Source organism: Phoca vitulina, unplaced genomic scaffold (assembly GCF_004348235.1).
Source record: "Phoca vitulina isolate PV1807 unplaced genomic scaffold, GSC_HSeal_1.0 scaffold7, whole genome shotgun sequence".
NCBI classification, from domain to species: domain Eukaryota; kingdom Metazoa; phylum Chordata; class Mammalia; order Carnivora; family Phocidae; genus Phoca; species Phoca vitulina.
This window is the reverse complement of record NW_022589710.1, coordinates 40,500,822-40,516,041: the sequence shown is the minus strand read 5'-3', so window position 1 is coordinate 40,516,041 and position 15,220 is coordinate 40,500,822. Positions and strand designations below refer to the sequence as shown.

General features: G+C 46.3%; 1 protein-coding gene and 1 pseudogene across 5 annotated transcripts in view; one reads left to right on the top strand and one right to left on the bottom strand.

The window, feature by feature from the left end:
• The first annotated feature begins 3,261 nt into the window (after positions 1-3,261).
• On the top strand, positions 3,262-6,481 carry LOC116633097 (annotated as a pseudogene). The gene has a single exon (XR_004299566.1). The product of XR_004299566.1 is annotated as a GTP cyclohydrolase 1 feedback regulatory protein-like (transcript).
• Positions 6,482-6,571: 90 nt separating this feature from the next.
• EXD2 (exonuclease 3'-5' domain containing 2) overlaps positions 6,572-15,220 on the bottom strand; it is a 54,077-nt gene continuing 45,428 nt past the window's right edge. For 3 of the 4 annotated variants that reach the window (XM_032405400.1, XM_032405402.1, XM_032405403.1), the window contains 2 exons: positions 14,090-14,446; positions 6,572-11,291 (listed from right to left, as the gene is read on the bottom strand). In XM_032405400.1, coding sequence (XP_032261291.1) covers positions 11,075-11,291; positions 14,090-14,446 — 574 coding nt within the window. In that variant the 3' untranslated portion in view covers positions 6,572-11,074. The remainder of the gene's footprint in view (positions 11,292-14,089; positions 14,447-15,220) is intronic. The other variant, XM_032405401.1, reaches the window with a different exon arrangement.

The following is a 15,220-nucleotide window of genomic DNA, read 5'->3' as shown; positions in this document are numbered from 1 at the left end:
CTCTTTCTTGTGTTTGAAATGAAGGCTTTGGTACAAGGGACTCGGAAGGTCCTTTCCAGTGCTAGCATTTTAAGACTCTATTTAGTTATTTTAAACCGTTCCTGCCCCAGCAAGGATTATTGGCAATAAACTGAGATATAGTTTTCTTTATTATCATTTAGTCCCTCCACACACATTACATACATACATATATATCCGAACAATTTAAAATATTCCATTGGGTCAAGAATCTAAAAACTTCTGGATTACAGCAGACCTAAAAAGGAGAAGTAAGAAGAATGTACAAGAAATTGGTACATCCAGGATGCCTGAGGAAGGGAACTTGAGAACAGAAGTGGGAGACTTTTCATCATACATTCTTTTGTATCTTTTGATTTCTTTGCCATATGCATTTATTACCTCTTCAGTTTAAACATTTTTTAAACAAGAGAAGAGTTTTCCTTTCTCTTTCTTCAACCACGAACCTCTCTGCAGCTCAGTTCCTGGGGGCAGAGGAGACCACGATAGGGCTGGCGTCATGGCTGGAAGCCACCCCTCAGCCCAGGCCTTGCCCAAGACCAGTCCCAGCCCTCCAGCCGGCGTGGCCAACGGCCCTGCTCCCCCATGTACGTGGAGGGTTCTGTGGGTGGGCACCACTGTGGGCTGCCTTTGCCACGGGCACTCCGGCTGAGCTGTCGAACTGCTATAGGGACTCCATTCTAGGCATTCCAAAAAGGGGCTAGCTCTCCCGGCTCCAGCAGCCTGTGGGCAAAGGGGCCCAAGAGTCCAGGAAATGGGGAAGTACATGCATCTAGCTTTAAACTCTCCAGATCTTGCCATTCCCTTTCAAAGACAGACTGCTTTTTGTTTTCTGTTGCTAATATAACATGAGGGCAGGAACATGAAAGGAAAAAGAACAAAAGGACCAGAGATGCATGGGGAGAAGGGGTCTTTAAGGCTCCCTTTTCTCTCCCCCCGGCCCACTGGCCTCTGCTTGGCAGAGCTGGGCTGCGGTCTCTCTGGCAGGCCCTGCTCCCCCATTTTTCTCCCCTAGTGTGGCTCCTGCTCAGCTTTCCCTTGTGACATCTAGCTGCCACCCGGACTTCTTCTACCTCCTTTTCTGATTATCCCCTTCGATGGGTGCTGCCCGTCCCTTCCGTGTCCCCTACTTCCTTCCACCCCCCAACCCGACTTACCTACTTCCCTGCCACACTGCCCAGCGACAGCCGCATCTCTGAGGTCCCCACCCAGACTGGCGCTGTCACCTGCCCCACAACTGGGATAGGCTCCTCCGCCATCCGTTCGAAACCCCTGTACCCGACTTCTTTCCAGGGCCAACAAAGCCCAGGTGAGGGCGGGTCGTCCCCCAGCAGGCTACGGGAAGGTGCGAGCGAGAGGACAATTTGAGAAGCCATGGCAGAGTCAGACAAGGAGCAGCAGATGGAGACACACACTTGACAGAGTGGACACAAGAGATGGAAAGATACACAGTATGAGGAAAAACAGCTTCAGGGAAAGAAAGAGCAGAGAGCGAAAACCCATGAAAGTGTAGTAAATACTAAAACCAGAAAGGCCTGAAGAGAAACCGTCCGGGGAGCAGCAAGCAGACGCCTGACACCAGCGCAGTCAGGTCAGGGAACAGGAGCAGGAAACATGGCGCAACAGAAACCTCTCAGGAAGGGTCATTCACCTCCCAAGCTGTGGGCTTCTTGGCTGCGGCGAGCAGAATCTATTTAAAACAAAGCAAGCATTTTACGTCCGTCTGTTTTCCTGTCTAGAAAAGCCTGGAGCCAAAGGCTTAGGGAACCATTCCAGCATTAGGACCCTGCACAGACGACAGAGCTGAGACCACGAGATCCTTGCCCCCTCTGGGAATCAGCCTCCCTTCCCCTGGTACAAGCTGCCCGGCCACTAACCTCACAGCGTATTGATCCAAGTCCCAAAGGCTGCTTGTGTTATCCACTTCCACTGGGAAAGTCTCAACGACTTCCTTCACTCTGTCTTCAAGCTTGTCAGAAAGCAGATGCTGTTCAAATATGACAGCAGTGCTAAAAGGGATGCTCACAGGGAGCTCCCTGACCAGTGGGAATATTCTCAGTGATGACTGAAGAGGCCTTGGGTGATCGGATAACAGCAAGACAAAGAGGAGAGCACCAAAGGACATGAGAGATAAAATGGCCCCAGGGAAACCATATGGGACTTGAACTGGAAAACACAAACAGCCTCCCTCCTTTCCCTGGACTGTGTATCTTTGGGAAACTCTAATCTGGGGAAGACCTGACTCCTCATCCACCTGCCACAAAGGAGTACAAAATAAGGCTGGGAGCTAAAAGTGGCTGAGGACAGCCATCCATCCATCACGCTTTGGTTTCTGATTGAGAGGGTTGGGAATGAGAGGGCTTCCTTCCCTGGCTCTGGAGCCTGTAAATTGTGTAAAATACTATTCCAGGCTGAATATAAGTCCTCTGCACTGCATGACATTTATATTCTTGAAAAACATAGTGTATAAATCAAATCAAATTTTGCCTGCCAGAGAAGTTGGCCTTTCAAAATAAATTTGAGGTCAATCCTATGTTTAAAGAGAAGAATGGCTTGTGAAGGTGAAAAATCATCCCAGTTCATGTCTGTAACTTTGGAGTTTTGAATGTCTGATTTGGGTGGCTGTGGGGGTGGGGATGGGACTGTCTAGAGATCCATCTATAGTTTACTTGTGGATTGCAATTCAGCATCACTTTAAAACAAAAAATTTAGTCGGATAGGTATGTTGCAGAAGCCCCTGCTAAAGAAGTATGAATTTTAAAAAATTGATGATGGAAAATTTCAAATATGTATTTTAAAAGTAGCAAGCCTAATATAAAATACCCAACTCCAGCTATCATCAACTCCTGGCCAATCCTGTGAGAAACATGGACTTTTGAGCCAGATGACAGATACAGAGAATGAACTTCATAGGACAGGACAAACAGGATTAGTGGTACTGAGGCTGTAGGTCCAAGTTTCTGCATAAATGCCTTAGACCAGAGCCTGGAGTATAAAGAGAAAGGCTGAGAAACATATTCTTTTTTTTTTTTTTAAGATTTTATTTATTTGACCTAGAGAGACACAGCGAGAAAGGGAACACAAGCAGGGGGAGTGGGAGAGGGAGAAGCAGGCTTCCCGCGGAGCAGGGAGCCCAATGCGGGGCTCGATCCCAGGACCCCGGGATCATGACCTGAGCCGAAGGCAGACGCTTAACGACTGAGCCACCCAGGCGCCCCTGAGAAACATATTCTTGGTTAACAACCAAAGAAAGCTGGGACTTAAAAACAAAACCCCTCTTCCCCCCAGCCCCAGGCTGAATAATGCCCAAGTAACAGTAACAGTGGTTACCTTCAAGGAGGGAAAGGACTGGGGAGGGATGGGGGCGGGGGGGAGGGATTCCCTTTTCATTACACATTAAAAATTTTTTTTTGGAATTTGTGCACACATTACCTATTTTCAAAAGTAACTTGTAAGAAACAAATATCATGAAGCTTTGCAGTAACCACATCTACTAGATACGACAAAAGGGCAAACTGGATTTGCTGTCTTATAGTAATTTGCTCAGGTAGATGAATGTACAACCTTCTGATCCAAAGCCGTACATCATCAGATGTTTCATGTAATATAAGAAACCCCAGCCCCGAGAGCTGGAGTAACTGGACTCGGAGCCGTGGGTCGCAGCAGTCCTAGAACCTGAGGGGCTGGTGTCCGCACTGAGCCCAAAGCCCTGGGTAGGAGCCTGATCGGGACTCACACATCATGCCCTACCTGCTCATCAGCACCCAGGTCCACATGGAAGTGGGCCCCACCCCAGTGGGTGATGAACACTCAGCTCCAGAGCTGATACAGTATCTGGGGGCCTCAAAGAGAAGTGTCTTGGGAAACAAAACTTTTTTGAGTACTTCATCAGTGGCCCTCCCCGCATGGTCCTGGACAAGCTGGAACATGTGCTGAGCATGACAGAGGTGGGCCAGATGCTGGTGTGGTGCTTGCACAACGACTGACTCTCTCACACTTAGGAGCAGACGGGGCACCCCTTTTTTGCATGATTCCCAATCCTGAGCATCTGTTCACTCACTGTCCAGCCCCTCTCTTCCCAAATCGTCATTTTCCTTTGCCCAGCACCACTGGGCAGTGAATGGCCTTTTCTGAAACCTGCCTCAGCCAGTGGGAGAGGGCAAGGCCCTTGCCTTGGGGCTTCTAGTTGCCCCTCCAGTTTCAGGCCTGGCCAAGGGCCTTAGAGGAGGTCATGATCTGTGGGCAGGCTGAGGGGCCCACAAGAGCTAGGCTGTCCTTGGCCAGGAGCTGGGAGACCCCAAGGAGCACAGTCCCAGGATTGGGTGGGAGGGTCCTGCATAGCTAGTCCAAGCCAATAAAGGGCTGTGATGAGTGGTTGCTCAAAAAAAAAAAAGAAAGAAAGAAAGAAAGAAACCCCAGCCCTGAATGGCTACATGGGTGCAGACAATTTGTCAAAATTCACAAGCAGTACTCTTAAGATTTGTACTTTATTGTATGTTCATTTTGCTGTGCTTCAATAAAGTATTATTAACAACAACAAAAATCCTAGCCCTTGTGAACAAATGAGTCAAAGAATCGCCACTTGGGGGTTTATTGGGTTGGTAGTTCAGAGAAAACTGTTGTTTTGAGAAGACAACACAATGTAGACTTTCTGCAAAAACTTGCTCTTTGGAAACCATCACTACAGCATGTGTTTTTGGTTAAGCATTCCACGGCTGAAACGCAACTCTATGCTGAGATGCCGAGAGGATGAGGCAAAATCTTGGCCAAGGTCAAGCTCTGCTGAGACGGGGACGGCAGCCAACTGCTCTGCACTTGTATGACATTTAAAAAAGAAAAACTAACCCCAAGCCATCTCTGTCCCTTTTTGGAGCCAACATTAGTCCTGCTCATTGTATCCAAGAACTCAGAGGAAGCCGCATGTATGTGGCTACATCTCAGGCCTACCAAACCTCCAGGGCCCATACATACATACTTTGATTAAAAAAAAATAAGCTAGCTTGCTGGGACTCTAGTTGGCTCTATGGGATATGACGAAAGATGTCAGAATTTTAGATGAAGTTAGGGTTCATCTATCAGAGGGCAGAGAAATACACTTTAGCCTCCCTTTTGCCTATCTGGTTACTTTTTTTGGAACTACAGCAACAAAATGACCCTGATTTGGCAGAAAATGGGGGCTCGTGTCTACATCTGGGTGATTATTATAAAAAGTGCTGCAAGTTTAGCATATTGGGTCTAAATCTGTGCTAAACAAAGAAAAGCCAATATACCAACACCCTCTTTGGGACTGAAACTAAGCACAAGGATGAACTGGGAAATGTATTTTCTGTCAGGTCATAGGGAACAGATATATAAACAGAGCAATGTCTTTTGGCAGCTTATAAAATATAAACTACGTTTTGCACATGTCTGTCTTACTGATGGCCAAAGGTAAAAGGGACAAAGTCCAAGGCCAGTCAGGGTTATACAAGATGCAGGCCCCAGAAACTTCCCAGTCTCCCTGTGAGTTGATCATGTCTTAGGACTTACGGATGGATAACAACGTGTTAACACTGGATCCCTCAAAAAGGCAGTCATGACAACATAAAAAAAGAGAGAATATTTTTAACTTATTGGTTTAATGTTTTCCTTGTAAAGTACCTAATTCTATTCAGTCCTCTATAGTATAGTCTTAATTTCTCCTATCCTTAAAATGAGAAACACTCACTCCTTTTTTCTCAAAATCTTCCCATCTATAATACTTGGCAAACTTGCCTCATTTCCATTCTGTGCTTATCTCTTATTAAACCTTACAAAACTAGCAATGCGGTTGAAGATAAAGATTTCTCTTCTTTCTTTGTTGTTAAGTAGTGAACTAAGTAGGAATGTGAGTTCCCTAAGGCCACACACAGCACATCTCTGGTGAGAACTGTATTTTGACCCCAGGTGGAACACCAGGTGGAGGAAGCAGGCTTCTCTCTCTAGTCAATGAGGCCAGGAGGACATGGTGTGGCATCCTGCTTCCCTCATTTCCCCCCTTTCCGTGCACAGTCTCCATTCCCAGAGCCGGGGGCGGGATGAGGGTGTTCAGCGAAGCAGAAGGTACACAACTCCCAAGGGAAAGCGCCACATAAGAAACAGTGGGATGTACTGCAGAATGCTACAGCTAGGAGGGTCCTTACAGCACATCTAATCTCGACTTCTAACTTTATTGGTAAAGAGAGCAGCCCAGAAAAGTTAAGTGATTAGTCCGAAGATACACAGCTAATGGCCAGAACCAAAACCTAGGTCACCAGCCTATTTCTCTGACCCTCCAACATACGACAGAACTGAGTACAGGGAAAAGCAAAATAGAAAGCGAAGTCCATGGGCTACCCCACATCAACCCATGAACCAAATAAACATACCTCTTTTAAAACTACCCATGTCTTGGGGCACCTGGGTGGCTCAGTCAGTTAAGCCGCTGCCTTCGGCTCAGGTCATGATCCCAGGGTCCTGGGATCGAGCCGCGCATCGGGCTCCCTGCTCAGCGGGGAGTCTGCTTCTCCCGTTCCCTCTGCCTGCCTCTCTGCCTACTTGTTCTCTCTCTGTCAAATAAATAAATAAATAAAATCTTTAAAAAAAAAATAAAAATAAAACTACCCATGTCTTAATCTCCCATTTCTTTTCAGCTGTTAGCTTACTAAGCTCAAATGTTTGGTTCTTATCCAGGACTTAATGGATACCCTGGTGGCCTGAACAGTCAGAATCCCAACTCTGCCCCAGCATGTTGAAGCCCGAAAAGGGAGATCTTTGGGAAGCAGGAGTAGAATATAAGTAGGCTCTCCAACTCAGAAATATTCTGGACCACACATCATGCTTATAATAATGCTGACTCCAAACTCAGCAGCTTTTGGAGCTTATGCAGGCAGAAAGGCAACAGACTACCCACTTAGCGAGAGGAAAATGCAAGAATTAATAACAAGTAAGGAAGCTAAAAGGAGGGCAAATGCTTTCGGTTCAGTCTGGAAGGTAGGAAATTATCTCCATTCAGAGCAGAAAATGACCTTTTAAGGCAGTGTATACTATATTTGAAGAGGATACCACCCAGGATTCGTGAACTAGGTCCTTTGACATTCCCTATTCCTATGCAAAGGAAGTCAGTTCCTGATTATCCCCCAAATGATTACCCATTTGGTTCAGTTACCCACAGTGTCTAGGGACCTCCAACAAGGTGGGCCACAGACAGACCCGGTTAGATGGAAGTAATAGTCTAATGTACTTCCCACCTTCCCAAATCACATGCCGGCACTACAGCAAGGGCCTTGGTGCCTCAAGCAAAGGGGGGTGACTAACGCATCTCCTAGCAGGCTGGTGGGCTAGGTCATTTGAACAAGTAAGCTACCTGGCTGCCTGTAAGCCCTGCGCCATCACCTGATGCGAAACTGCTCCAGGGCTGGGGACAGGCAGAAGGTCTAAGACTTCAGCATGAGGAGGTAACTTGGTGAATGGCTAATGTATATCGCTGAATTCCAAAGCAAATGTATTCTGGGGACCATGTATTATATTTATGTTATTCAGATCAAGAGTTCATCGTAACAAGGTCATTCTTACACCCTCTTTCAGCTTATCTCACCCAAGAAAAACGGATTCCCACTGAATTCCTGAAGGATCAGGTACTCCAAAAATGGCCACTGAGCAACAGAAAAGACAAAAGATCAGAAAGAAGGACCCTTTTAAAATATGTAATAATTAGTAAACTAGAAAACCAAGAAACTGTCTTCTTTAAAAGTAAAAAGTGATACCTCTCATGACGATGAGACATGATGAAGAAAAAAAAAGGAGGAAAGGATAAATGAATGAATGAAAAACTCAGAGAGGTAAGGTAAACTAAGAATTTAGATTATAGTCAAAAGTTAGGGGCCCACACTAACAGGTAGAAGAGGAAGCTGAACAAAAGCTCCTTCTGCCTGCTGGGTTCCTAAGAGTCTAAAATGAGGAATTAAAATGGCTTTATTTCAACAGAACACATTTGTCATCTGATCTCCATCCGTGACATGGATAAGAATAAGTAACTTATGGCTGCACTCTTAAAGAGCAACAAATCCCTGAATATTGTGCCTTGTTCACTTTAGGATACTAAATCACTGATTGCTTGTGTATCGTACACACAAAAAAGATCTGTCTGTAACTTTTATTTTACGTTTTTATTTTAAAATAAACAGTGTTTCCAAAAAACATTAACTACAAGGGGAAATGAGTCAATAAAGGATGGGAGACAAAGGGGAAGCAGAGAGAAGACTCTAAGCCTAGAAACACAATGACAGGGGCACATTCAGGGAGGCCCTTGCCATGACCCTGTCCTCTCACTACTGCTCACATGGAGGCTCAGCAAATGTACTGGGACACGAGCTTAAGGGTTAGAGAGAACCATTCCCTTGAAATAAAAGGTGGTATCAACTGATACTCACTCCAGCAATGTGAGCCCCCTCCGCCCCATCCAACTTCTAGGATTCTATCCTAAGTAAATTATCAAAGATACAGTCAAAGATTTATATAAAAGACAGTTCATCACAGCATCACTGACATTAACAAAGGATCTGAAACAACCAGAATTTTCAACAGTGTGGGAATGGACACCTAAAATATGGTAGAGCCACTAGAAATCTACTTTCAAAGATTAGGGGCACAGGAAATTAATTACTTGTGGTGTGGTACCATGTTAAGTGAGGAGGAAAAAATAGGATGCCAACCTGTATTTATATATGACTCTGAATTTTATTTGTATTTTATGCATTTTTAAATAGTGAAAGGAAATTCATGGACATACCAGCAAAGTTAGCTCTTTTCTAAACAGAGGGAAGATGGATAGTTTTTATTCCTTCTTTAGACTCGTTTCTAATGAACATACATTGCTTTTCTTTCTTTTTTTTTTTCTATCGGCAAAACACAATAATTAGCTCTTTTATAATATGCCTGCCCTAAAATATCTCATTTGAGGTCACCATTGTCAGTCTTGAGGAAAGGGTGCTAAAGGCTGACTCAGAGAAAGTCAAATCTACACAGTAACTTCTGAGAAGGGTGAGAAATCTCATGTGCCAGTCTAGGTTCTTTCTCTACGGTGGCTGCTGGCTCTGTTACTGGGCCTTGCAGGAAGCTCTGTTGGGGAATCCATTCCTTCTTCCCACAGCAACCACTGCACCTACATAAGCTCGTACGTGCTTCTCCCCTCTTAGCATGAGGATCACGGGGAAAGAGAATGAAAGCACCCTACTCCCTGTTTCAGAGGAAGTTTTCTTGTAACCCTATCCAAATGACCCAAAATCAGCTACACAGATTTGGAAATATAAGTCACCAGTTATGTTCAGGAACCATATATAAAAGCCCTATTTCTCAAGAATGAATATAAAACAAAATCTGTGAGTGCCACCTTGTGGCAAGCCTGACTACTCTAATGACCACCCATCAGTCTCCAAGGTTCACCCCTGGACTCCAGAGCATGGGGTCCAGCCACCGAGGCACACGCCCACAATAACCTACCCCACTGAACATACGGTCCCTAAGGCGGCCGGTACTATTCATTTTCAAGGATCTCTAAGTTTAGGGCCCAGAAATGCCTGTTTGAGGACAAGAGGGAAAGAAGGGGCGTAAGAACAAAATGCACCTTCGTTTCCGGACCATTCGCTGATGGGCTGAAGCTGCGCCGCGCGTGGTATGTCTGCGCGCACGTCACACGCCACTGCCACACGGCAGGGACCTGAGGGATGACTATCTCCCCCAAGAACAGTTACCGATTTTATAAAGCTGTGAAGAAAAAAGTGTTACATTTACAATCAGTGAACTTTGTGCTTAGAAGAAGTTTTATTTATCAGTGTTAGAGCAAACCATCACCAACTTGGGCACAATTTCAAAACAGCTCCTGTTGGATTCTGGCCATAAAATTGTTTAAGTTTGTTAACCATCTTGTAAAAAAGCTCTCCTCATACTTGAGAAAAAATACTAATCACTAATAACTTGCTTTCATGCTCAAAGTGGTGGCTTCACATAAAGAGATGAAACATCACCGTTTTGAACATCTAAATATATGAATTAATCTCAGAGTCCCAGGCATGAGAGCAGGTGGAGAAATCCTCACAATGCAATCTAACCAAAGGACTCCAAGAGACAATGAAGTGTCGAAAACAGGTCAGTATTACAAATCTGAAGGAACACAGAACCCGGAAGGGACCTGACACTGATTCTGAAAGAAGAGAATCTTCCTCTCAGAAAGGGATTCAGCTAAAAACCCTGCACTTCTGGACAGGAGGATTGCAACGAACAGACAACAAACAGCAATGAAAGGGAATGCGGAGCAAATATCAAAGTTTTCTTGAGAGATGGTGCTTGTACTTCTCTTGGCCCCACCCAGTTAGAAGGCCTATTTCCAGAAAAGGATTTCCTCCAGTGTTAGGGCGGAAGCATATGGCAGGAAGTCGCTGCTTTGGTCCTGGACGTGTAAAGGGGGACATTCTCAAGTATGGAAATAAACTGAAGTGACCTAGATGGGATGGATCTCAACCAGGTGAGTTGTGGGAGAGCATGAAGCCAAGGAATTTACAATTATGATCTTGAACTGGGAAAATGAATCTGACTCCTTGCTCACCTCTCCAACCTCTGCAAGAACGTTTTCTCCCGTCCTAACCCAATGGGATTAAAATACTTGGCTGCCCCTGTTTGAGAAAAACCAACATACTGGGCAGGGAAGAAATGTATTAAAAACCTGAGCATCTTGACAAGTCACCTCAGGGGAGAATCCTTCATTTGCTGTCTGCACAGGGAAAGCAAAAGAAGGAAAGCAAAATAAAGGCCAAGGCCCTTTTGTCCACGAAAATAAAATAAGAGGGAGGCAAAAAGAACTCTCACCCTGCCCAACTAAAATCCACAACCATACGCTCCCCTTGAGGCAACAGCCTGGCTCCCCCAGAAGCATCCTGGGAGCTGCGTGGGTTAGCATTCCACGTTGTGACACTGGGCTCTGACAATTAATGACACGGGAAGAGGTGACTTTCCCACCTTGGCTCAGCTTCCCGGCCGTCCTCACCTGGGAGGAGAGCGGCTGTCACGACAGCTTGACGGGCAGGTCTTCCCCGTACCTCCGGAGCAGCTTCTGATGGTTGTGGTCCACGGACCACTGCTGGGGCAGGTGCCTGGGCTGCATGCAGTCCAGGAAGTGCTGACGCCAGCGGCTCTCCAGCTGCATGAGGGAGCGCAGCCCGCCCCGGCTGTGGCACCGCACCACCCTCAGCCCGTGGGGGACGTAGTTTCCGTTGGAAATCCTGGCAAGACACAAAGTACAGGGGTCTGAGGGAGGCAAGTACGGCATGGTGGCGCGGACGGCTCCAAATGCTGCGGGCCACGGGGCTTCCACAGGGCAGATGAGGAGGTGGCTAGACTTCTAAAGGGTTGATTACATTAATGCTTAAAAAAAAAAAAAGATTTTATTTATTTACTTGAGAGAGAGAGAGAGAGAGAGCATGGGCAGGAGGGGGGAGGGGCAGAGGGAGAAGCGGACTCCCCGCTGAGCAGGGGCTCGCCCCCAGGACCCTGAGACCATGACCTGAGCCGAAGGCAGACGCTTAACGGACTGAGCCACCCAGGCGCCCCCTACTTTGTTTTTAAAGCATCTTTCCTACATCTGCCTTTTTAAAGAAGTAGTTTGGACATACTGCACACAGTCCAACAGCAAGGTGTTTGGGGATTCTGAGCTGTGTTTGTGGGAAGGCCGCGGCAGGCTGCTCAGCCCCCACTGCAGGGGCCGCACTGTCTGGCTGACAACGAGTGAAGAATGTCGTTGGTCTTTTATTTCCTCCAGGGTTACTCAGGTACCAGCCCGCCCTTCTTTTAAGTTATTCATTCTCAACCATACTTAGTATCTATATGGGGCTGTTGCATCACCCCACATGTTCCAATGTCTCAAACACTGGAACACTTACATGTAAAATGCAAGGTGGGACATTTCTTTAGTGCCTCCTTCCTCCCAGAAAGAATGCCCAGCCGGCCAGCACAGGCAGTCCAGTCAGTGGTATGGTGATAGCATGCTGTGGCGACAGACGGGAGCTCCCCCTGTGTGAGCGCAGCATACCACGTGGACCTGGTGGGTCCCTGTCGGACACCTGAAACTAACGTAACATTCTGTGACTGTGTCAACGACGCTTCAATTTAAAAAATAGATAAATAAAAAAAGACGGGGGCTCCTGGCTGGCTCAGTCAGTAGAACATGCGACTCTTCATCATATAGTCATGAGTTCGAGCCCCACACTGGGCCTCGAGATTACTTAAAAAAAAAAAAAATCAACAAATAAAAATCTTGGGGCGCCTGGCTGGCTCAGTCAGTGGAGCATGCAGCTCTTGATCTTGGGGTTGTAAGTTCAAGCCCCATGTTGGGTGCAGAGATTACTCAAAATTATAGTCTTTAAAAAAAAAAATAAAAAAGAATGCCAAACCACATCCATGGGAGACATGTTTTGGTCCTATGAAACAGTCAGTTGTGCAGCCGGTGCTGTTTAATGGAAGATGAATCCCTGCCTTCTTCCTAACTAAGCAGAGAGACCTTAAAAAGTGCTCTGATGCCCTGCAAACAGTGCTTTCACCTCCTGTGAGTAACGACTACTTTACTTGAGGAAGCCCCTACCCTATGGACTCAGTTCCCCTCCTTGCATCCATACCCCACTCTCAGTCCTCCCTCTCAATACCCTCTCCCCATTCTAGCAGTGCTAGTGCCCTCTTGGGATCTGCAGCCACTTCACTGCTTAGCTCACAAGTGTGCCACTAACGTGCCTAGCTCCCCCCAAACAGCTACTCTTCTCGGCCCCAGACATCCAAGTCCAGCATCCCTCTATCCAAGTCAGCAAGGTGATTGGTTAGAAAGGCCTGTGGCTGAAAGGGGAAAGTTTAGTTGTTTTAGCAAATACATCTGGGAATTGGCCAAAGGAACCAGTCTCATTAATTTTTCATCAGACCTTGGCAAGTTACTTAACTTTAACCTCAGGGTAGCGAACATAAAACCTGGAAAATAACATCTATTCTACAACCTCATAAAATAGTTATAAGGATAAAACTCATTAGTGATGTTTTTTTAACTTCAAAAGATTTAAAAAATGCAAGATATAATGCTAGCAGTTACCAGTAAGAAATCTAAATCCTATTTCATAGGGTTGTTAGAAGAACCAATTAAGGCAATTTATAGAAAGTTTATTAGCTTGGTTAAGTAGATTAGGATATCTATAACTATTTGTTTGATAAATGTTTGCTGCTATCTTTAAGATTTTTGGGTAATGAAATGGTACAGGCCACCAGCATCACTCTCACAGTTTTGTGAACTTATCAGTCCCTAGTACTACTGGAAAAGTGATAATGGGAAGTCAAACTAGAACAGGTGGCCCAGTCTCTTTCACTCAGCCGTGTACCCATTCATTTCTCAGGACCATCGGCTTCTCATTGAGGAACACTGAATTAAGTCACGAGTTCAACTCTGTACTCATGGGGAAGGAGAGAAAGCAAAGAAGGAAGGAAAAAGGAGAAAAGTTATATGAACGGTAAGAGCAATTCTGGCCAATATTCTATTCGGTGGGCCAGGACCCTGAGTGCAGGTGAGACAGCGAACATGAATCCAATCATTGGTCTCGGTTCCCACAGACCTGGGTAAGATAAGACACAAAGCCACATACGTCGTACTCATGAGCAACTTCAGAGACTCGAGGGTATTTTTTGAGTATTATTTTCATCTCCTGTGCTGACTTTAGGATTTACTTCTGCATAGAACGTCTAAGGCACAGCTCCACTGCATTTGAACTCATCTGCTAATCATGAAAACGACTGGACGTAGATGACCCTAAAGGGTCAAGGACAGAAGGCAAGTCTCCTATGGAAAGGAAATTCTCAAACAGATTCTTCTCTCCCAGCCCTATGGTATTTTAAGCCATTAGACACTCAATGGGAGAAGAGGAGGCTATGCTCTGCACCTAAATGGCTAATGCCCCACCCCCTTCCTGGCAAGCACCCTCACTAAGTAGTCAGGGTTAATGCCACTGGGTTATTCCTCAATCCCTTCTCAGACCAGAACTGTCCACTGTACCTTGTCTCCAGGCTGGCAGCCTCTTGAAGCATCTCATCCGTGACTGTGTCTGTGTCGTAAAACTCTCTGAGTGCTTGCAAAAGCTCCTCCTTTCGATGAGCAGGCAGGCTCTCCGCGTTGAGCAGGGCCCTGGCCCCAGAGCGGACCTGCCGGCGCTCAGGGTCTTCCAGCAGGCGCAGACCCTCCTCGGAGCCAATGGGGGCCTGGAACTCCCTGGCCAGCTGCTGCTTCAGGTGGTTGTCATAGTAGTTAGAGATGGCGTGGCAGGAGGTGCACAGCAGAAGCACATCGTGCGAGTTGTGGTCCTTCATCTCAATGGGGAAGTGCTTCCGGTACTCATGCGGAATCACGTTCTTCCTGCCAAGCCCACCCAGAAGGCAGTGCTCGTTAGCAAAGGACACAGAACACAGGTGGAGCTAGGAGGCAGGCCACTGGGATTCTCCTCTGGGCCTACACAGGACTGAGAAGCCTTGGGCACCACAACCCAAGAGAGATTACATAAAGGCAATACTGCCTCTTCCACTCTCGGCCTACCTACCTAGCTGTGCCTTAGTTTCCTCTCTCCGAGGAGCAAGCTCATACCACCTGCTAGCAAGAGTCAGCAGAGGGCCAAGGCAGGGGAAGGCTAATAACAACTGTGCTCCCAGAAGGAAAAGTATCAGAGAATTAAAAAAAAATTCTAATGACCTTTAACATCTGGAAAATAACTCTCTCAAAGCATGTAGCGGGTCCCTCTACTCCTGAAATTTTGGAAGCCTGGTGACCTAAAAAAAGCAAATTTCCTCATCTGAGGAACCCCTTACTCAGACTATGTCCGTGGCTCATCAAGGCCCATCGTTCTTTTCTAAGGAGAACTGAGCTCTCAGGAAAAACTCTTGGCATTCACAACTATTTGTTTCACTTTGTAAGGGGAGAGTAGGAAAGTGAGTTACTCCCCTGAAGCCAGGGAGTAGAGCCAAAGCGTGCCTTCAGGTCTCCGAGTACAGGCACACCTCATTTCACTGCACTTGGCAGATACTGCATTCTTTACAAATTGAAAGTCTGTGACAACTGTGCATCACGCAAGTCTACTGGCCCCGTTTTTTTTTCCAACAGCATTTGTTCACTTTGTGTCTCTGTGTCACATTTTGA